The sequence below is a fragment of the Pristiophorus japonicus genome, chromosome 19, assembly GCF_044704955.1.
Source record: "Pristiophorus japonicus isolate sPriJap1 chromosome 19, sPriJap1.hap1, whole genome shotgun sequence".
Classification (NCBI taxonomy): Eukaryota; Metazoa; Chordata; class Chondrichthyes; family Pristiophoridae; genus Pristiophorus; species Pristiophorus japonicus.
In genome coordinates, this window is record NC_091995.1 from 71,934,511 (window position 1) to 71,957,532 (window position 23,022).

The 23,022-nt window shown below is 53.3% G+C and overlaps 1 protein-coding gene across 2 annotated transcripts in view; it reads right to left on the reverse strand.

The window, feature by feature from the left end:
• Positions 1 to 369: 369 nt before the first annotated feature.
• LOC139229932 (heme oxygenase 1-like) overlaps positions 370 to 23,022 on the reverse strand; it is an 84,445-nt gene continuing 61,792 nt past the window's right edge. Inside the window, exons 1-8 of one of the 2 annotated variants that reach the window (XM_070861577.1) lie at positions 21,621 to 21,878; positions 14,306 to 14,426; positions 11,633 to 12,124; positions 10,561 to 10,625; positions 5,908 to 6,028; positions 5,318 to 5,809; positions 3,155 to 3,251; positions 370 to 2,422 (exon numbers count right to left, since the gene is read on the reverse strand). In XM_070861577.1, the coding sequence (XP_070717678.1) occupies positions 2,283 to 2,422; positions 3,155 to 3,251; positions 5,318 to 5,809; positions 5,908 to 6,028; positions 10,561 to 10,625; positions 11,633 to 12,124; positions 14,306 to 14,426; positions 21,621 to 21,664 (1,572 nt within the window). In that variant the 5' untranslated portion in view covers positions 21,665 to 21,878 and the 3' untranslated portion in view covers positions 370 to 2,282. Of the gene's footprint in view, positions 2,423 to 3,154; positions 3,252 to 5,317; positions 5,810 to 5,907; positions 6,029 to 10,560; positions 10,626 to 11,632; positions 12,125 to 14,305; positions 14,427 to 21,620; positions 21,879 to 23,022 lie in introns of those variants that run through there. The other variant, XM_070861576.1, reaches the window with a different exon arrangement.

Below are 23,022 nucleotides of genomic sequence, written 5' to 3' on the forward strand. Positions count from 1 at the left end.
CCTTCCACCCAGGCACTAGCTGCACCTTCTCTGCGATGGTACAATCTGTGCCCACCTGCTCCACTGATGGCTGGGTGGGTAGAAGCATCCGCGACTCTCTGGCACAGTGCCCAAGTGCCCATTGCTCTTCAACTGCGAATGGCGTGACATCTGATGCCAAGCCTGGTGCCCAACCACACGCAGTTACCCCCCCACTGCTGTCTTTAGTCCCAGTGCCACCCCATGATAGCACTGACTGAGATCAGCACAGACCAGGGACCAAACGTGGGAGTTAAAAGATCTGGCCGCTCCCGAGTTTCCCCACTCAGCTCTCAGGATCAGACACACTTCTGTTATTCCAGCCATTGCTACAAACGAGGTACAACAATCTGAAATCAGTATAGATTTTAATTCAAATGCATTAGTTTGGATTGCAATGGTTGGAAAACAATTTGTACAAATACATACATATATATATACACACACAATCCAACAAAAATAGGAAAAAACTTGCATTTATAAAGCATCTTTCACAAGCTTGGGACATCCCCAAGTCCCCTGCAGCCAATGAAATACTTCTGAAGTGCAGTCACGGTTGTAATGTAGGGAAAGTTGCAGCCAATGTGCGCACAGCAAGATCCCACAAACAGCGCGATGAATCAAATTATCTGTTTTTTTTAGTAATGAGCAGAACAAAATAAATTGACAAAAGTTTCATATACCTGATAGAAACAGCGGGGCCTCAGTGTCTGTGCCATCAAAGAAAAGAAAAAGACTTGCATTTATATAGCGCCTTTCACGACCACCGGACGTCTCAAAGCACTTTACAGCCAATGAAGTACTTTTGAAGTATAGTCACTGTTATAATGTAGGACATTTTACAGCCAATTTGCGCACAGCAAGCTCCCACAAACAGCAATGTGAGAATGACCAGATAATCTGTTTTAGTGACATTGCTTGAGGGATAAATATTGGCCAGGACACTGGGGATAACTCCCCTGCTCTTCTTCGAATAGTGCCATGGGATCTTTTACGCGGACAGGCTCTCGGTTTATCATCTCATCTGGAAATCAGCACCTCCGACAGTGCAGCACTCCCTCAGCACTGCACTGGAGTGTCAGCTCAGATTTATGTGCTCAAGTCGCTGGAGTGGGATTTGAACCCACGACCTTCTGACTCAGAGGCGAGGGTGCCGCCCACTGAGTCACAGCTGACACGTAACAACAACAAGTGCATTTTGTATAGTGCCTTTGTGACAGATGATCAAAAAGGTAGGTTTTAAGGAGGGTCTTAAAAGGAGGCGAGAGAGGTAGAGAGGTTTAGGGAGGGAATGGCAGAGCTCGGCAGCTGAAGGCATGGCCGCCGATGGTGGGGTGACGAAAGTGGGCGCTCTCACTCACTGCAGCACTGTCGCACTGAATATAATAATTGAGATCAATAGATTTTTGTTAGGTAAGAGTATGAAGGAATCTGGAGCCAAGGCGGGTAAATGGGGTTGAGGTACAGATCAGCCATGATCTAACTGAAAGGCTGAACCGGTTTGAGGGATGAATGGCTTTCTCCTGTTCCGATGTTCCCTTCCCTGAGTATTTGTATCCAGCACCTGATACACAGTGCAAAGGTGAGACCCGTGTCACATACTGTGGCAACAAAACTGTGAGTAAACAAGCCCCCTGGACAGGAGCAGAGGGACACAGCTCCACGAACTCCGCAGCTACACAGGATCATTCAGGAACAGCTCACGTGTACGGGACAGAGCAGGTCCCAGGGACACCATGCAACTTTTAAGAAGAAAAACAAATTTGCATTTCTTTAGCGCCTTTCACGACTTCAGAACGTCCCAAAGCGCTTTACAGCCAATGAAGTGCATTTTGAAGGGTGGTCACTGTTGTAATGTGGGAAACGCGGCAGCCAATTTGCGCACAGCTCTCACAAACAGACAATCTGCTTTAGTGGTATTGGTTGAGGGATGAATATTGGCTCGGACACCGGGGATAACTCCCCTGCTCGTCTTTGAAATAGTGCCGTGGGATCTTTTACATCCGCCTGAGAGGCCTGGGTTTAACGTCTCATCCGAAAGATGGCACCTCCGACAGTGCAGCACTCCCTCGGTGCCGCACTGGTTTATGGGCTCAAGTCTCTGGAGTGGGACTTGAGCCCATGACCTTCTGACTCTGAGGCGAGAGTGCTGCCCTCGGAGCTACTGGCTGACATCTGATGAAATTCGGTTAGTGCTGCAGGTACAGAAATGTAGGAGAGGTGGTTGGGCCGAAACCCTGCGCATATCACATTGTTCAGTATTCTCACAACAGGTACCATCCAATAGCTAGCGACGCTGCTGCTAAACCGAAGAGGAGAGCGAATCGCAGGGCTGAACTGTACGTTAGCGAATCACTTGGCTGCGTTGGCAGGTCCTGATTGGTTCCTGTAGGAACTGATTGTCCTGTGAAGTAAACAGATGAATGTCATTGGTCGATTGGGACTGGCCACTAGTTGTAGCTGATGCATCGGTCGGTGTGTTGCCTCCGAGGCTCCGAGTGCCTCCTTACATCCACATAGTAATTGCTCAGTGTGGACAGGCCATCGTGCTCCGTGTATTAGTGGCCGATCCTTCTGCAGGTGGGAAGTTGCTTGCACATATCCGGGTTTACCCGACAGCAACCCACTAACCTGGGCACGTGTGGACCCCACCCGACCCACTCACACTGTCACAGTCACGCCGTCCCAGTCCCACCATCCAGTCATGTCCTCCCAGTCCCAACGTCTACTCATGCTCTCCCAGTCACTCCCTCCCAGTCACTCCCTCCCAGTCACTCCCTCCCAGTCACTCCCTCCCAGTCACTCCCTCCCAGTCACACCCTCCCAGTCACTCCCTTCCAGTCACGCCCTCCCAGTCATTCCCTCCCAGTCACTCCCTCCCAGTCACTCCCTCCCAGTCACACCCTCCCAGTCACACCCTCCCAGTCACTCCCTCTCAGTCACTCCCTCCCAGTCACACCCTCCCAGTCACTCCCTTCCAGTCACTCCCTCCCAGTCACTCCCTCCCAGTCACACCCTCCCAGTCACACCCTCCCAGTCACACCCTCCCAGTCATTCCCTCCCAGTCACTCCCTCCCAGTCACACCCTCCCAGTCATTCCCTCCCAGTCACTCCCTCCCAGTCACACTTCCCTTACCCTGAGCGATGGTGCGTTTCCGGATCTTGCTCCCGCTCCCGAGCACCGCACTGTTTTTCTCCGATCCTGAGCTCAACTCTTGGAGTTCGTTGAAGAGCTGCAGGAAAGAGTGAAGAGAGAGTTTTTTATCACGGAAGGTTGACTCTATCAATGACCAGAGGGCGCGAGTTGCTGAGTCAGCGGGTCCCAGTGTGAAACGGCGAGACGCCCAGTCCAGGAAGACCCGGCTCGGATCCCCAGACTCGGCTAGGTTTGCCGCTCCTGGCTCGGCAGCAGTGAAGGGGCTTCCAATGATCCCAGTGCTCCTGGGCTTGGGAGGGAAACATTCCTGCTCCTGAATGCTGGGAGGCCTGTGTCTGGGCCCGAAACAGAATCAGGCTTGGCCCTGTGCCTCCTTCCACTGTCTGGGCTCACGATGGCCCACTTGGGCAAGGCACTGGTGGATACACTGACACCCGGGGAACTGTACCCCGCATCAGGAGTTTTGAAGGATAAGGAAGTCGAGGGTTTTGGGGAGCAGGCAGTGAAGTGGAGTTGAGGCCAAGATCAGATCAGCCATGATCTTATTAAATGGCGGAGCAGGCTCGAGGGGCCGAATGGCTCCTATTTCTTATGTTCTCATGCATCGAGAGACAGTGTCAGAGGGGAGAACATTGAGCGGGGCAGCGAGGGATGACTATGGAGCTCAGGCTTGGAATTCCGGGCTGACTTCCAGTGGGATACTGGTCTCTGATGGATGGCTGCTCATTGTATGGGTTGTGGGACCCCATAAAACCCTCCTGCCTTATCTGACTAACTCCTCCTCACATCCGTCGGCTGGGAGAAGGACGGTTCCAGCCATGGAAGGCACGTTTACGTCATGACCCACGAATTCTTGCTTCACATTGTTCCCCAATGGAAGAGCACGGCGATACCAAAACAGCAAGAATGCCCCCGTCAGACCATTAATCAGCCCCCTACCAGTCTTTCATAGAACCACAGAAATTTACAGCACGGAAGGAGTCCAGTTCGGCCCATCATGTTTTTGCTGGCCGACAAAGAGCTATCCAGCCTAATCCCACTTTCCTGCTCTTGGTCCGTAGCCCTGTAGGTTATAGCACTTCAAGTGCACATCCAAGTACTTTTTTAATGTGGTGAATGTTTCTGCCTCTACCACCCTTTCAGGCAGTGAGTTCCAGACCCCCACCGCCCTCTGTGTGAAGAAATTTTCCCTCAAAACCTTCTACCAATTACTTTAAATCTATGCCCCCTGGTTGTTGACCACGCTGCTATGGGAAATAGATCCTTCCTAACCACTTTATCTAGGCCCCTCACAATTTTATACACCTCAATGAGGTCTCCCCTCAGCCTCCTCTGTTCCAAAGAAAACAAACCCAGCCCATCCAATCTTTCCTCATAGCTAAAATTCTCCAGTCCTCGTAAATCTTGTATCCTGTTCTTGTATTCTATGCCTCGGTTAATAAAGGCAAGCATTCCGTATGCCTTCTTTAACCACTCTATCTTTAAGCCAGCTCACATGAAGGAATGCCGTGGATATGGAAGCAACAGTTGTACATACAGGGCCTTGGTGAGACCACACCTGGAGTATTGTGTGCAGTTTTGGTCTCCTTACCTAAGAAAGGATATACTTGCCATAGAGGGAGTGCAATGAAGGTTCACCAGACTGATTCCTGGGATGGCAGCACTGTCTGATGATGAGAGATTGGGTCGATTAGGTCTGTATTCTAGAGTTTAGAAGAATGAGAGGAGATCTCATTGAAACGTATAAAATTCTGACGGGGTTGGACAGACTGGATGTGGGGAGGATGTTTCCCCGGGCTGGGAAGTCTAGAGCAAGGGGTCACAGTCTCAGGATACGGGGTAGGAAATTCAGGACCGAGATGAGGAGAAATGTTTTCACTCCGAGGGTGGTGAACCTGTGGAATTCTCTACCACAGAAGGCTGTGGCGGCCAAGTCACTGAATATATTTAAGAGGGGGATAGATAGATTGCTAGAAATAAAAGGGGTATGGGGAAACAGCGGGAATATGGTGCTGAGATAGAGGATCAGCTGATCATATTGAATGGCGGTGCAGAGTCAAAGGGCCGAATGGCCTACTACTGCTCCTATTTTCTATGTTTCTATGGTTACCGGTTACTCGGCACTTAGGGTCTTTCCCTTACCTCCACGTTGAGCTGGAAGGCCCGGTTCGCCTCTCCCAGGATCCGTTGCCGCGTCTCTCGGTCAGCGTCCAGCGTGTTCATGCGCGAACGGTACAGCTGCTTGAACTTGGTGGCGTTGGTGACCCGGTCAAAGCTGAAGAAAGCGACCCCTTGGCCCGTGCTCGGCAGCTTCAAGGCCTTCTGGGCCACCTTCTTCAGCACCTGCCCCCCCGACAGGTCGCCCAGGTACCTGATGTAGGCATGGGCGACCAGGAGCTCGGGCTCGCTCCGCCCCACCTGCTGGATCCGCGACACGTACTTCCCCGTGGCCTGCGGGCACTCGATGCGGTCCCTCCAGCCCGGCCCGTGGAAGTATTCCAGGTCCGCCGCCAAGGCCTCCGTCCGGTGCAGCTCCGAGGGGAAGTAAACGGGGGCGAAGGCTGGGTGGTCCTTGTTCCTCTCGATCTCCTCCTCCAGGGCCGCGTAGATGAAGTACAGAGAGTCCAGTAACAGCTGGGGGAGGGAGGAAAGGCAAGAGGGCCGTGAGTGGGGCTTGGGGCTCAGCTCAACGTACAGATATAAATGGACACAACTGCGACCCCGCGATTTACCGTAAACTGCTCCCGCGTGACCAGACCCTTCTGGAAGTTTCTCATGAACTCGGAGTTTTCGGCCAGCTCGTGGACATCCTTCGTGGCCAGCTTCAGAGCTTCTGATAGGTCGTCAGGCATGCTGTGACAGAGGGGTCAAAGGGCAGGGTTAGTTTGGCTCCAGCGAGCCGCATTGCAGCATGTACGGGCCGTGCCTCTTATTCAAAAAGACACCCAGCCCCCAACCCCCGCAAACACACACACACAGCTTGCCCACCGCCCCCTCAACGGCCCAATCCGCCGCGCGTGAGTCTCAACGGTGAGTGTCGGTAGGCTCTTTGATTCTGGAGGGCATCACACTGAGCCCGGGCCTGATGTCTGCAGGCGGTGCGCGGTGTCTCCGGGAGCGGCACAGCCCAGGGCACTGAGGCCAATTACAACTCCCCCAACCGATGTTGTTACAGCTCAGCCACAGGCTGCTTTTACCGCCTCACCACCAGAGGGAGCTCATGAGCGTCTTAAAGGGACCGAGCACTATTTATCCTTGCGGGGGGGGGGGGTCACTCTCCGCGGACAATCTCTGTCCCTTTGGACAGCGCTATCAGACCAGCCTTTTCCCCGCAGGGTTCCCACAGGATGCTCCTCAGTCCCCTCCCAGTGACTGATTTGGAACCAGTGTTGAGGAAGTCCCTCCTCCTGCTCCTCTCCCACGCACGTTTTCTCTGTTGTTGGCCGCAGACTCCCATGGGGAAGGACCCAAGGAACGGTTCTTTACTGTCCTGCCCTCTCCTGCAGGTGCTGACTCTCGATGGGATGCAGTTCCATTGGGATGTGCCACCCTCCAGATACTTACCAGCTCAGATAGTAAATCCTCCCCCAGTGCCCTGTGTTACTGACTGTATCTCTACTGATGTTAATCCAGCTCTCTCACACTGTCACTCAGTAACCCCTCTCCCCCAGCGCCCTGTGTTACTGACTGTATCTCTACTAAGAACATAAGAACATAAGAATTAGGAGCAGGAGTAGGCCATTGGGCCCATCGAGCCTGCTCCGCCATTCAATGAGATCATGGCTGATCATCTGCCTCAACTCCACTTTCCCGCACTATCCCCATATCCCTTGATTCCTCAATATCCAAAAATCTATCGATCTCATTCTTGAATATACTGAGCCTCCATAGCCCTCTGGAGTAGAGAATTCCAAAGATTCACCAACCCCTGAGTGAAGAAGTTTCTCCTCATCTCAGTCCTAAATGGCCGACCCCTTATTCTGAGACTGTGACCCCTGGTTCTAGACTCCCCAGTCAGGGGAAACATCCTCCCTGCATCGACCCTGTCAAGCCCTGTAAGAATTTTGTATGTTTCAATGCAATCACCTCTCATTCTTCTAAACTCTAGAGAATATCGGCCTAGTCTACTCAATCTCTCCTCATAGGACAATTCCCTCAACCCAGGAATCAGTCTGGTGAACCTTCGTTGCACTCCCTCTATGGCAAGTATATCCTTCCTTAGGTAAGGAGACCAAAACTGTGCACACTGCTCCAAGTGCGGTCTCACCAAGGCCCTGTATAATTGCAGTATATAATTACTCATGTTGTTGGTTCATGGAAAGCCCTCACAGAAACAGTGGTGGATGCAAAATCCATTATAGCTTTTAGGATGGTAGGAACATGAGTCGGATATTCAGCCCCTCGAGCCTGTTCCGTCATTCCATGAGATCATGGCTGATCTGTATCCTAACTCCATCCACCACCCTTGGGTCCTTATCCCTCAATACCCTTGGCTGGCAAAAAAAATCTATCACTCTCAGATTTAAAATGATTAAATGAGCTAGCATCTACTGCTTAGTATCATTTATGGGACTTTCACACTTCTATGACCCTTTGCGTATAGAAATGTTTCTCTCCTGAATGGCCTGGCTCTGATTTTAAGGTGGTGTCCCCTTGTTCTAGACTCCCCCACCAGCGGAAAATGTTTCTCTCTCTCTACCTCATCACACAGGATTACATCGGATATACAGCACAGAAACAGGCCATTCGGCCTAACCAGTCCATGTTGGTGTTTATGCTCCACTCGAGCCTCCTCCCGTCTTTCCTCATCTAAATCTATCAGCATAACCCTCTATTCCCTTCTCCCTCATATGCTTGTCTAGCCTCCTCTTAAATGCATCGATACTATTCGCCTCAACCACTCCCTGTGGCAGCGAGTTCCACATTCTCACCACTCACTGGGTAAAGAAGTTTCTTCTGAATTCCCCATTGGATTTCTTGGTGACTATCTTATATCGATGGCCTCTAGTTATGCTCTTCCCCACAAGTGGAAACAGTCTCTCTGTAGCCACCCTATCAAAACCTTTCATAATTTTAAAGATCTCTCAGCCTTCTTTTTTCAAGAGAAAAGAGACCCAGCCTATTATTCATCCTTTCCTGATATGTCTACCCTCACATTTCTTGTATCATCCTTGTAAATCTTCTCTGCACCCTCTCCAGTGCCTCTATATCCTTTTTATAATATGGTGACCGAAACTGTATGCAGTGCAAATGTGGAGTTCCAATTTCGTTGAAAATCCTAAAACCTCAATCAAATCACTCCTTAACTTTCTCTATTCCAGGGGATACAAGCCTAGTTTATGTAATCGCTCCACGTGGTCCTGGTAGTATTCTGGTGAATTTGGGCAGCACACCTCCCAAGGCCAATATATCCTTTCTAAGGGAAAGTGGATAAGCATTTGACAAAGAAAAGAATGAACAGGGAAGGGGATAGCTCATTCAGAGACCCGCCAAAGTGCAATGGGCTGAATAGCTTTCTTCCGTGCTGTAAAATCCTATCGTTCTATGACCTGTTGCCAGGCCTCTCCCAATCCCACAGGACATGTGGGAAGTGTAGCGTGCTCAGTAGGAACAGGTGACGTTGGACCTATGGTACCCAAAGCTCTCCGCCCCGGGTCTGTTCATGGAATCATAGTATCATGGAAATTTACAGCACGGAATGAGGCCATTTTGGCCCATCGTGTCCGCACCGACCGACAAAGAGCTTTCCAGCCTAATCCCACTTTCCCACATTTCTCCTCAAATCCCCTCTAAACCTCCTACCAATTACTTTAAATCTATGCCCCCTGGGCGTTGACCCTTCTGCTAAGGCAAATAGGTCCTTCCTATCCGTTCACCTAGGCCCCTCATAATTTCATACACCTCAATAAGGTCTCCCCTCAGCCTCCTCTGTTCCAAAGAAAACAGACCCAGCCTATCCAATCTTTCCTCATAGCTAAAATTCTCCAGTCCAGGCAACATCCTCGTAAATCTCCTCTGTACCCTCTCTCGTGCAATCACATCTTTCCTGTGATGTGGTGGCACGCAGTACTCTAGCTGTGGCCTAACTAATGTTTTATACAGTTTAAGCATAACCTCCCTGCTCTTGTATTTTATGCCTCGGCTAATAAAGGCAAGTATTCCGTATGCCTTCTTAACTACCTTATCTGCCTGGCCTGCTACCTTCAGGGATCTGCGGACATGCACTCCAAGCTCCATTTTGTTGTAGACTACTTGATACAGATCCATTGCTATTAGTCAATAACTTCACTATCATTGTATCGCACGACTACCAGGGTGATAGATGGCGAATCAGATAACCTCGGTCCTTTTTTCAACTAGCATTTCCTATGTGCTAATGTTCCTCATCAGTATGAATGGCATACGCTCTTATTCACCTGAATATTAGGAAGAACATTTTCTGCCTTCAACACCAGTGAGCGATCTCCTATGGACACATTGGCTATTTGTTAACTTATTACTGACAGGGGGACCAAATGTAATCTGATCAAATTGATATAGGAAGTTTCTGATTACCGAAGGAAGGATATACTGATGTTAATCCAGCTCTCTCACACTGTCACTCAGTAACCCCTCTCCCCCAGCGCCCTGTGTTACTGACTGTATCTCTACTGATGTTAATCCAGCTCTCTCACACTGTCACTCAGTAACCCCTCTCCCCCAGCGCCCTGTGTTACTGACTGTATCTATACTGATCTTAATCCAGCTCCCTCACTCTGTCACTCAGTAACCCCTCTCCCCCAGCGCCCTGTGTTACTGACTGTATCTCTACTGATGTTAATCCAGCTCTCTCACACTGTCACTCAGTAACCCCTCTCCCCCAGCGCCCTGTGTTACTGACTGTATCTATACTGATGTTAATCCAGCTCTCTCATACTGTCACTCAGTAACCCCTCTCCCCCAGCGCCCTGTGTTACTGACTGTATCTATACTGATGTTAATCCAGCTCCCTCACTCTGTCACTCAGTAACCCCTCTCCCCCAGCGCCCTGTGTTACTGACTGTATCTGTACTGATGTTAATCCAGCTCCCTCACACTGTCACTCAGTAATCCCACTCCCCCAGCGCCCTGTGTTACTGACTGTATCTTGTACTGATGTTAATCGAGCTCCCTCACACTGTCACTCAGTAACCCCTCTCCCCCAGCGCCCTGTGTTACTGACTGTATCTCCACATCTGTGCACTTTCCAGCTTGAGAGGGAGAGTTTCTGAGGCTGGGGCTGAGGCACGCTATTGGGCAGTGTAGAGGAAGCTTTACTTGTCATCTAATCTGCCATGAACGTGCCTGTGGTACAAAGCTGCAGGACTGGTACGTATAGGTTTCAAACCCTGCCACAAAGATCCTACCTGTCACTCCTGAGGTCCCCGTTGCTCTTGCTCACAGCTCCCAGCTGCTGCAGCTCTTCAAAGACCTGCAGCGGAAATAAAACCATGAGTAGTTTGTGTGATGTATTTGCTTCATGGGTACTTTGCTTAAGAATTCATAGCAACACATTGTTATTAAGAACTAGTTGGTTTAATAGCAAAAGGTTTAATAATCACACTACACATTATCGGTTCATCCACTAGGCTCACAACCACCTGCCTCATCGTAGATCCTCTCAACTGGCTGGGGTTTTATTGAGTCTTGTGAACATCATGTGACTGGCTAAGCCACTCCCACCTCAACAGCTCTACAACTATTTTGGTGCAAAACTATAAATCAAGTGCCCCCCCTACTAGAGGGCCAATAGAACTGACAAAATTAACAAATTAAACTTTGGACTGTTAAACAAATCAAATTAAAATAATGTTGCCGGGGGGTGATGATGCACGCCAGTCCCTCCGGCGTCCAACTCTCATGGAAGGCCGCGAGCGTACCGGTGGACACCGCGTGCTCCATCTCCAAAGGCACCCTGGCTCGGATGTAACCGTGGAAGAGAGGCAGACAGTCGGGCTGAACGACCCCCTCGACCGCCCGCTGCCTGGACCAGTTGATGGCCACCTTAGCCATGCTTAGGAGCAGTCCCACAAGGAGGCCTTCCGACCTGCACACTCCCCTCGCACAAGGTGCCCAAAGATCAACAGCTCTACAATCCTCTGAGCATACTCACAGGTGCATATGTTACAGTTTGAGGGCCGAGGAAGAAGAAAGAAACCCGCCTTAGGACCAAGCCTAGGCGAGCCTCAGGAGCAAGGCCGAAGCGGCCTCAGGCTCAAGGCCAAATTGACCCTAGCAACCAGGCTGAAGAAGCCTCTGGACTAGGGTTTGGCTGTATTAGGACCAAGGCTGAATTATCTCAGTAGCAAGGCCTCAGGATGAAGGCCGAGGCGGCCTCAGTACCTTGGTTGAGGGAGCATCAGAAACGAAACATAGCCTTGTGAGATCACATGATACAAAAACAATCAACACAAAATTGATTGAGCATCTTTCCCTTACCTCCACGTTGAGCTGGAAGGCCCGGTTCGCCTCTCCCAGGATCCGTTGCCGCGTCTCTCGGTCGGCGTCCAGCGTGTTCATGCGCGAGCGGTACAGCTGCTTGAACTTGGTGGCATTGGTGACCCGGTCAAAGCTGAAGAAAGCGACCCCTTGGCCCGTGTTCGGCAGCTTCAAGGCCTTCTGGGCCACCTTCTTCAGCACCTGCCCCCCCGACAGGTCGCCCAGGTACCTGATGTAGGCATGGGCGACCAGGAGCTCGGGCTCGCTCCGCCCCACCCGCTGGATCCGCGACACGTACTTCCCCGTGGCCTGCGGGCACTCGATGCGGTCCCTCCAGCCCGGCCCGTGGAAGTATTCCAGGTCCGCCGCCAAGGCCTCCGTCCGGTGCAGCTCCGAGGGGAAGTAGACGGGGGCGAAGGCCGGGTGGTCCTTGTTCCTCTCGATCTCCTCCTCCAGGGCCGTGTAGATGAAGTACAGAGAGTCCAGTAACAGCTGGGGGAGGGAGGAAAGGCAAGAGGGCCGTGAGTGGGGCTTGGCTCAGCTCACCGCTACAGCAACAACATGGCGAGGTACCGAGGGCGAGGGTACTGAGGGCGAGGGCACTGAGGGCGAGGGTTGAGGGCGAGGGTACTGAGGGCGAGGGTACTGAGGGCGAGGGCACTGAGGGCGAGGGTAGAGGACAAGGGCACTGAGGGCGAGGGTACTGAGGGCGAGGGTACTGAGGGTGAGGGTACCGAGGGCGAGGGTACTGATGGCGAGGGCACTGAGGGTAAGGGTAGAGGGCAAGGGCACTGAGGGCGAGGGTACTGTTGGCGAGGGCACTGAGGGTGAGGGTACTGAGGGCAAGGATAGAGGGCAAAGGCACTGAATGCTAGGGTACTGAGGGTGAGGGTACTGAGGGCGAGGATAGAGGGCAAGGATAGAGGGTGAGGGTACTGAGGACGAGGATAGAGGGCGAGGGTACTGAGGGCGAGGATAGAGGGTGAGTATAGAGGTTGAGGGTGCTGAGGATGAGGATAGAGGGCGAGGGCACTGAGGGCGATGATAGAGGGTGAGTATAGAGGTTGAGGGTACTGAGGATGAGGATAGAGGGCGAGGGCACTGAGGGCGAGGATAGAGGGTGAGTATAGAGGTTGAGGGTACTGAGGATGGGGATAGAGGGCGAGGGCACTGAGGGCGATGATAGAGGGTGAGTATAGAGGTTGAGGGTACTGAGGATGAGGATAGAGGGCGAGGGCACTGAGGGCGATGGCACTGAGGGTGAGGATAGAGGGCGAGAGTACTGAGGGCAAGGATAGAGGACAAGGGTACTGAGGGCGAGGATAGAGGGCGAGGGCACTAATGGCGAGGGCACTGAGGGCGAGGGAACTGAGGGCGAGGGCACTGAGAGTGAGGGCACTGAGGGCGAGGGTACTTAGGACGAAGGTACTGAGGGCACTGAGGATGAGGGTACAGAGTGAGAGCACTGAGGGTGAGGGTACTGAGGGTGAGGGCACTGAGAGCGAGGGTACTGAGGGCACGGAGGGTGACAGGTCCCGCCTGCTGATTCGAACAGTGATGAGGGAGTGCCGCACTGTCGGAGGTGCCAACTTTCAGATGAGACGTTAAACCGAGGCCCCGTCTGCTCTCTCAGGTGGGTGTAAAAGATCCCACGGCACTATTTCGAAGAAGAGCAGGGGAGTTCTCTGGCCAATATTTATCCCACAATTAACATAAGAAAATCAGATGACCTGGTCACATTACTGTCTGTGGGAGCTTGCTGTGTGCCGATTGGCTGCCGCGTCCCCCACATTACAACAGTGACCACACTCCAAAAGTACTTCATTGGCTGTAAAGCGCTTTGAGACGTCCGGTGGTCGTGAAAGGCACTATATAAATCCAAGTCTTTTTTTCTTTAGTCATTTATCATCTCGTAATTCCTATCACGACAGAACTGGGAGAGGGAGTGTGGGCTATGCACAAGATCGCTCAGGGAATATCACCTGCCAGGAAGCACAAATCGACAGATGTATGATCCGCAATGCGCTGCCTGAAAGGATGGCGGAAGCAGATTCAATTGTAACTTTGGATAAATATTTGAAGGGGAGGAAATTCACAGGGCTGTGGGGAAAGAGCGGGACGGGGGGGGGGGGGGGCGGGAGCGGGACTAATCGGATCGCTCTTTCAAAGAGCCGGCACAGGCACGAGGGGCTGAATGGCCTCCTTCTGTGCTGTGTGATACTGTGGTTCTATTATTAGGAGAGATCTGACATGTGACAGTTGAGACCGCCCCAAGTGGAGGAAGTGTATCCGGGAGGGCGCTGAGCACCTCGAGTCTCGTCGCCAAGAGCGCGCAGAAACCAAGCGCAGGCAGCGGAAGGAGCGTGCGGCAAACCAGTCCCACCCACCCTTTCCCTCAACGACTATCTATCCCACCTGTGACAGGGACTGTGGCTCTCGTATTGAACTGTACAGCCACGTAAGGACTAATTTTAAGAGTGGGAGCGAGTCTTTCTCGATTCCGAGGGACTGCCTATGCTGATGATGATGAATACAAGGTAGGTAATCTGTAGATAGAAAGGTAGATATATCGGTGGATTTTAGGAGATCCCCAGCCTTTGCTCCCTCCGGCTCGGACACTGCTTTGGCTCGCATGTCCTTGGTTGAATAAAGTGCACGAGGTGGGAGCCTTACCGTAAACTGCTCCCGCGTGACCAGACCCTTCTGGAAGTTTCTCATGAACTCGGAGTTTTCGGCCAGCTCGTGGACATCCTTCGTGGCCAGCTTCAGTGCTTCTGAGAGGTCGTCAGGCATGCTGGGACAGAGAGGTCAAAGGGCAGGGTTAGTTTGGCTCCAGCGAGCCGCACTGCAGCAGCCACACCTCAAACACACACACGAAGCCCCCGCCAGATCCCCCATTACACCCTCAACGGCCCAATCCCCTGTGCGGGCGTCTCGCCGATGAGTGTTGTCAGGCTCTTCCACTGTGAAGGGCATCACACTGAGACAACAAGAGGTCAAAGAGCACGGTTAGCTGGGCAGGGTTCTGGGAAAAGCAGGGTGCGATTAGATGTCGCGGAGCGTGCGTAGACTGCGCGCTGCCAGAGAAACCGCTGTTGGGCTACGATTCCACAGGCACCCACTACAATCTCAGCCATGTGGCCATTGTTTACGTGTGAGCCCAGACATTCAACTGTGGTGAGCATCATGGCGGATTCTAACAATCCCCTCACCCCACGTCTACTCACAGCAACGGTAGCGATCAGGGGAGGGAACCCTGGGCCATTAGGCCCTACCTAACTCACGGGCATCTTACAGGGTCATGTGGATCTCATGGGGGCAAGGGCAACTCCCTGCTTCAGAGATCGGTCTAATTCCGGGATCAGAGACCAGTCTGACTCCGGGATCAGAGACCGGTCTAACTCCAGGATCAGAGACGGGTCTAATTTCTGGATCAGAGACCGGTCTAACTCCGAGATCAGAGACGTGTCTAACTCCGGGATCAGAGACGGGTCCAGCTCTGGGATCAGAGACTGGTCTAACTCCGGGATCAGAGACCTGTCTAACTCCAGGATCAGGGACGGGTCTAACTCCAGGAACAGGGACGGGTCTAACTCCGAGATCAGAGACCGCTCTAACTCCAGGATCAGGGACGGGTCCAGCTCTGGGATCAGAGACTGGTCTAACTCCGGGATCAGAGACCTGTCTAACTCCAGGATCAGGGACGGGTCTAACTCCAGGAACAGGGACGGATCTAACTCCGGGATCAGAGACAGGTCTAACTCCGGGATAAGAGACCGCTCTAACTCCGGGATCAGAGACGGGTCTAACTCCGGGATCAGAGACGGGTCTAACTACAGGATCAGGGACGGGTCTAACTCCGGGATCAGAGACTGGTCTAACTCCGGGATCAGAGACTGGTCCAACTCCGGGATCAGAGATGGGTCCAGCTCCGGGATCAGACACCGGTCTAACTCCGGGATCAGAGACCGGTCTAACTCCGGGATCAGAGACCGGTCTAACTCCAGGATCAGGAACGGGTCTAACTACGGGATCAGAGACAGGTCTAACTCCAGGGTCAGGGACGGGTCTAACTCCGGGATCAGAGACCGGTCTAACTCCGGGATCAGAGACAGGTCTAACTCCGGGATCAGAGACCGCTCTAACTCCGGGATCAGAGACAGGTCTAACTCCGGGATCAGAGACGGGTCTAACTACAGGATCAGGGACGGGTCTAACTCCGGGATCAGAGACTGGTTTAACTCCGGGATCAGGGACAGGTCTAACTCCGGGATCAGAGACTGGTCTAACTCCGGGATCAGAGACTGGTCTAACTCCGGGATCAGGGACGGGTCTAACTCCAGGATCAGAGACGGGTCTAACTCCGGGATCAGAGACAGGTCTAACTCCGGGATCAGAGACCGGTCTAACTCCGGGATCAGAGACAGGTCTAACTCCGGGATCAGAGACCGCTCTAACTCCGGGATCAGAGACAGGTCTTACTCCGGGATCAGAGACGGGTCTAACTACAGGATCAGGGACGGGTCTAACTCCGGGATCAGAGACTGGTTTAACTCCGGGATCAGGGACAGGTCTAACTCCGGGATCAGAGACTGGTCTAACTCCGGGATCAGAGACTGGTCTAACTCCGTGTTCAGGGACGGGTCTAACTCCAGGATCAGAGACGGGTCTAACTCCGGGATCAGAGACAGGTCTAACTCCGGGATCAGAGACCGCTCTAACTCCGGGTTCAGAGACGGGTCTAACTCCGGGATCAGAGACCGGTCTAACTCCAGGATCAGAGACCGGTCTAACTCCGGGATCAGGGACGGGTCTAACTCCGGGATCAGGAACGGGTCTAACTCCAGGATCAGAGACCGGTCTAACTCCGGGATCAGAGACCAGTCTAACTCAGGGATCAGAGACCAGTCTAACTCCGGGATCAGAGACGGGTCTAACTCTGGGATCAGAGACGGGTCTAACTCCGGGATCAGAGACCGACCGGTCGAACTCCGGGATCAGGGACGGGTCTAACTACGGGATCAGAGACAGGTCTAACTCCAGGGTCAGGGACGGGTCTAACTCCGGGATCAGAGACCGGTCTAACTCCGGGATCAGAGACAGGTCTAACTCCGGGATCAGAGACCGCTCTAACTCCGGGATCAGAGACAGGTCTAACTCCGGGATCAGAGACGGGTCTAACTACAGGATCAGGGACGGGTCTAACTCCGGGATCAGAGACTGGTTTAACTCCGGGATCAGAGACCTGTCTAACTCCGGGATCAGAGACGGGTCTAACTCTGGGATCAGAGACGGGTCTAACTCCGGGATCAGAGACCGACCGGTCGAACTCCGGGATCAGGGACGGGTCTAACTACGGGATCAGAGACAGGTCTAACTCCAGGGTCAGGGACGGGTCTAACTCCGGGATCAGAGACCGCTCTAACTCCGGGATCAGAGACAGGTCTAACTCCGGGATCAGAGACGGGTCTAACTACAGGATCAGGGACGGGTCTAACTCCGGGATCAGAGACTGGTTTAACTCCGGGATCAGGGACAGGTCTAACTCCGGGATCAGAGACTGGTCTAACTCCGGGATCAGAGACTGGTCTAACTCCGGGATCAGGGACGGGTCTAACTCCAGGATCAGAGACGGGTCTAACTCCGGGATCAGAGACAGGTCTAACTCCGGGATCAGAGACCGGTCTAACTCCGGGATCAGAGACAGGTCTAACTCCGGGATCAGAGACCGCTCTAACTCCGGGATCAGAGACAGGTCTAACTCCGGGATCAGAGACGGGTCTAACTACAGGATCAGGGACGGGTCTAACTCCGGGATCAGAGACTGGTTTAACTCCGGGATCAGGGACAGGTCTAACTCCGGGATCAGAGACTGGTCTAACTCCGGGATCAGAGACTGGTCTAACTCCGGGATCAGGGACGGGTCTAACTCCAGGATCAGAGACGGGTCTAACTCCGGGATCAGAGACAGGTCTAACTCCGGGATCAGAGACCGCTCTAACTCCGGGTTCAGAGACGGGTCTAACTCCGGGATCAGAGACCGGTCTAACTCCAGGATCAGAGACCGGTCTAACTCCGGGATCAGGGACGGGTCTAACTCCGGGATCAGGAACGGGTCTAACTCCAGGATCAGAGACCGGTCTAACTCCGGGATCAGAGACCAGTCTAACTCCGGGATCAGAGACCGGTCTAACTCCGGGATCAGAGACCGACCGGTCGAACTCCGGGATCAGGGACGGGTCTAACTCCGGGATCAGAGACGGGTCTAACTCCGGGATCAGAGACGGGTTTAACTCCGGGATCAGAGACGGGTCTATGGTCTAACTCCGGGATCAGAGACCAGTCTAACTCCGGGATCAGAGACCGGTCTAACTCCGGGATCAGAGACGGGTCTAACTCTGGGATCAGAGACGGGTCTAACTCCGGGATCAGAGACCGACCGGTCGAACTCCGTATCAGGGACGGGTCTAACTCCAGGATCAGAGACGGGTCTAACTCCGGGATCAGAGACGGGTCTAACTCCGGGATCAGAGACGGGTCTAACTCCGGGATCAGAGACAGGTCTAACTCCGGGATCAGAGACCGGTCTAACTCCGGGATCAGAGACAGGTCTAACTCCGGGATCAGAGACCGCTCTAACTCCGGGATCAGAGACAGGTCTAACTCCGGGATCAGAGACGGGTCTAACTACAGGATCAGGGACGGGTCTAACTCCGGGATCAGAGACTGGTTTAACTCCGGGATCAGGGACAGGTCTAACTCCGGGATCAGAGACTGGTCTAACTCCGGGATCAGAGACTGGTCTAACTCCGGGATCAGGGACGGGTCTAACTCCAGGATCAGAGACGGGTCTAACTCCGGGATCAGAGACAGGTCTAACTCCGGGATCAGAGACCGCTCTAACTCTGGGTTCAGAGACGGGTCTAACTCCGGGATCAGAGACCGGTCTAACTCCAGGATCAGAGACCGGTCTAACTCCGGGATCAGGGACGGGTCTAACTCCGGGATCAGGAACGGGTCTAACTCCAGGATCAGAGACCGGTCTAACTCCGGGATCAGAGACCAGTCTAACTCAGGGATCAGAGACGGGTCTAACTCCGGGATCAGAGACCGACCGGTCGAACTCCGGGATCAGGGACGGGTCTAACTACGGGATCAGAGACAGGTCTAACTCCAGGGTCAGGGACGGGTCTAACTCCGGGATCAGAGACGGGTCTAACTACAGGATCAGGGACGGGTCTAACTCCGGGATCAGAGACTGGTTTAACTCCGGGATCAGAGACCTGTCTAACTCCGGGATCAGAGACGGGTCTAACTCTGGGATCAGAGACGGGTCTAACTCCGGGATCAGAAACCGACCGGTCGAACTCCGGGATCAGGGACGGGTCTAACTACGGGATCAGAGACAGGTCTAACTCCAGGGTCAGGGACGGGTCTAACTCCGGGATCAGAGACCGGTCTAACTCCGGGATCAGAGACAGGTCTAACTCCGGGATCAGAGACCGCTCTAACTCCGGGATCAGAGACAGGTCTAACTCCGGGATCAGAGACGGGTCTAACTACAGGATCAGGGACGGGTCTAACTCCGGGATCAGAGACTGGTTTAACTCCGGGATCAGGGACAGGTCTAACTCCGGGATCAGAGACTGGTCTAACTCCGGGATCAGAGACTGGTCTAACTCCGGGATCAGGGACGGGTCTAACTCCAGGATCAGAGACGGGTCTGACTCCGGGATCAGAGACCGGTCTAACTCCAGGATCAGAGACGGGTCTAATTTCTGGATCAGAGACCGGTCTAACTCCGAGATCAGAGACGTGTCTAACTCCGGGATCAGAGACGGGTCCAGCTCTGGGATCAGAGACTGGTCTAACTCCGGGATCAGAGACCTGTCTAACTCCAGGATCAGGGACGGGTCTAACTCCAGGAACAGGGACGGGTCTAACTCCGAGATCAGAGACCGCTCTAACTCCAGGATCAGGGACGGGTCCAGCTCTGGGATCAGAGACTGGTCTAACTCCGGGATCAGAGACCTGTCTAACTCCAGGATCAGGGACGGGTCTAACTCCAGGAACAGGGACGGATCTAACTCCGGGATCAGAGACAGGTCTAACTCTGGGATAAGAGACCGCTCTAACTCCGGGATCAGAGACGGGTCTAACTCCGGGATCAGAGACGGGTCTAACTACAGGATCAGGGACGGGTCTAACTCCGGGATCAGAGACTGGTCTAACTCCGGGATCAGAGACTGGTCCAACTCCGGGATCAGAGATGGGTCCAGCTCCGGGATCAGACACCGGTCTAACTCCGGGATCAGAGACCGGTCTAACTCCGGGATCAGAGACCGGTCTAACTCCAGGATCAGGAACGGGTCTAACTACGGGATCAGAGACAGGTCTAACTCCAGGGTCAGGGACGGGTCTAACTCCGGGATCAGAGACCGGTCTAACTCCGGGATCAGAGACAGGTCTAACTCCGGGATCAGAGACCGCTCTAACTCCGGGATCAGAGACAGGTCTAACTCCGGGATCAGAGACGGGTCTAACTACAGGATCAGGGACGGGTCTAACTCCGGGATCAGAGACTGGTTTAACTCCGGGATCAGGGACAGGTCTAACTCCGGGATCAGAGACTGGTCTAACTCCGGGATCAGAGACTGGTCTAACTCCGGGATCAGGGACGGGTCTAACTCCAGGATCAGAGACGGGTCTAACTCCGGGATCAGAGACAGGTCTAACTCCGGGATCAGAGACCGGTCTAACTCCGGGATCAGAGACAGGTCTAACTCCGGGATCAGAGACCGCTCTAACTCCGGGATCAGAGACAGGTCTAACTCCGGGATCAGAGACGGGTCTAACTACAGGATCAGGGACGGGTCTAACTCCGGGATCAGAGACTGGTTTAACTCCGGGATCAGGGACTGGTCTAACTCCGGGATCAGAGACTGGTCTAACTCCGGGATCAGAGACTGGTCTAACTCCGGGATCAGGGACGGGTCTAACTCCAGGATCAGAGACGGGTCTAACTCCGGGATCAGAGACAGGTCTAACTCCGGGATCAGAGACCGCTCTAACTCCGGGTTCAGAGACGGGTCTAACTCCGGGATCAGAGACCGGTCTAACTCCAGGATCAGAGACCGGTCTAACTCCGGGATCAGGGACGGGTCTAACTCCGGGATCAGGAACGGGTCTAACTCCAGGATCAGAGACCGGTCTAACTCCGGGATCAGAGACCAGTCTAACTCCGGGATCAGAGACCGGTCTAACTCCGGGATCAGAGACGGGTCTAACTCCGGGATCAGAGACGGGTCTAACTCCGGGATCAGAGACCGACCGGTCGAACTCCGGGATCAGGGACAGGTCTAACTCCGGGATCAGAGACGGGTCTAACTCCGGGATCAGAGACGGGTTTAACTCCGGGATCAGAGACGGGTCTATGGTCTAACTCCGGGATCAGAGACCAGTCTAACTCCGGGATCAGAGACCGGTCTAACTCCGGGATCAGAGACGGGTCTAACTCTGGGATCAGAGACGGGTCTAACTCCGGGATCAGAGACCGACCGGTCGAACTCCGTATCAGGGACGGGTCTAACTCCAGGATCAGAGACGGGTCTAACTCCGGGATCAGAGACGGGTCTAACTCCGGGATCAGAGACGGGTCTAACTCCGGGATCAGAGACGGGTCTAACTCCGGGATCAGGGACGGGTCTAACTCTGGAATCAGAGTCGGGTCTAACTCCGGGATCAGAGACGGGTCTAACTCCGGGATCAGAGACGGGTCTAACTCCGGGATCAGAGACGGGTCTAACTCCGGGATCAGAGACGGGTCTAACTGCGGGGTCAGAGACGGGTCTAACTCCGGGATCAGAGACGGGTCTAACTCCGGGATCAGGGACGGGTCTAACTCCGGGATCAGAGACGGGTCTAACTCCGGGATCAGAGACGGGTCTAACTCCGGGATCAGGGACGGGCCGAGCTGCTGTCCCCCTACCTGTCTGAACCCGTGTTGTTTCCTGTATCTGTTGCGGAACCCATGCTGTTTGTTTCTTTCTCCCGATTCTCCGATCGATTCCCGACTGCTTGCTCAATCCTGTGATGGAAGTGATGAACTCCGGAGTCTTTTATCCCTCTTCCCTAGAGCAGTCACATGGCGGTGCGGCTTGGCATTGCTATTGGACGAGGGTAGTCCCTCCCTCCCGTATAAATCTCTCACATGATACCTCAGCCAACAAAGAGCCTGTTCAGAAAGGATGTTGCCTCACTTCCTCAGCGGCTGCCAGCTGAATGTAAAGGAGCCCTATGCTGTGCTATTTGTGCTGCGGGACCTATGACCTGCTCCGCTGGTTCCAGCTTGCGCTGGTTGAGCAATCAGCTCCCTTAGCAAGAGGTTAACCCCTCGGCTGCTAGCTTCAAGGATTCAGAACAGAGGCTGGGAGAAACCTCTTGACCAAGAGAGTTGTGTGCCTGTGCAATTCACATCCAGAAAGAAAGACTTGCATTTATATAGCGCCTTTCACAACCACCGGACGTCATAAAACGCTTTAGTCAATGAACTACTTTTGGAGAGCAGTCACTGTTGTAATGTGGGAAACGTGGCAGCCAATTTGCGCACAGCAAGCTCCCACAAACAGCAATGTGATAGTGACCAGATAACTTGTTTTTGTGATGTTGATTGAGGGATAAATATTGGCCCAGAACACCGGGGATAACTCCCGTGCTCTTCTTCGAAATAGTGCCGAGGGTCGTTTACATACACCTGAGAGAGCAAGTCGGGGCCTCGGTTTAACGTCTCATCTGAAAGACGGCACCTCCGACAGTGCAGCACTCCCCCAGCACTGCCACTCCCTGATAAAGTGCAATATCCCCACCGACACCTGGGAGTCCCTGGCCAAAGACCGCCCTAAGTGGAGGAAGTGCATCCGAGAGGACGCTGAGCACCTCGAGTCTCATCGCCGAGAGCATGCAGAAAACAAGCGCAGGCAGCGGAAGGAGCGTGCGGCAAACCTGTCCCACTCTCCCTTAACCTCAACGACTATCAGTCCCACCAATGATAGGGACTGTGGCTCTCATATTGGACTATTCGGCTACCTAAGCATTCATTCTAAGAGTGAAAGCAAGTCTTCCTCGATTCCAAGGGACTGCCTATTATGGACTATATGCCGTGTGACGGGTAAACACCGACGCGGACTACTTGGGCTGAAGGGACTGTTTCCGTGCTGTAACTTGTACATTGTGTTACACTGGGTGAGGAACCAGGCTCAGGGTTTTACTTATTTTGCTGACGTTTCCCCTCCTCACCTGAAGGTATTTGTATCGGGGCACAGGAATCTTCCGGCATCTTGGGGTAAATTCCTGCACCCAAACAGGCCAAAGGTTTAGGGCTATGGGATCGT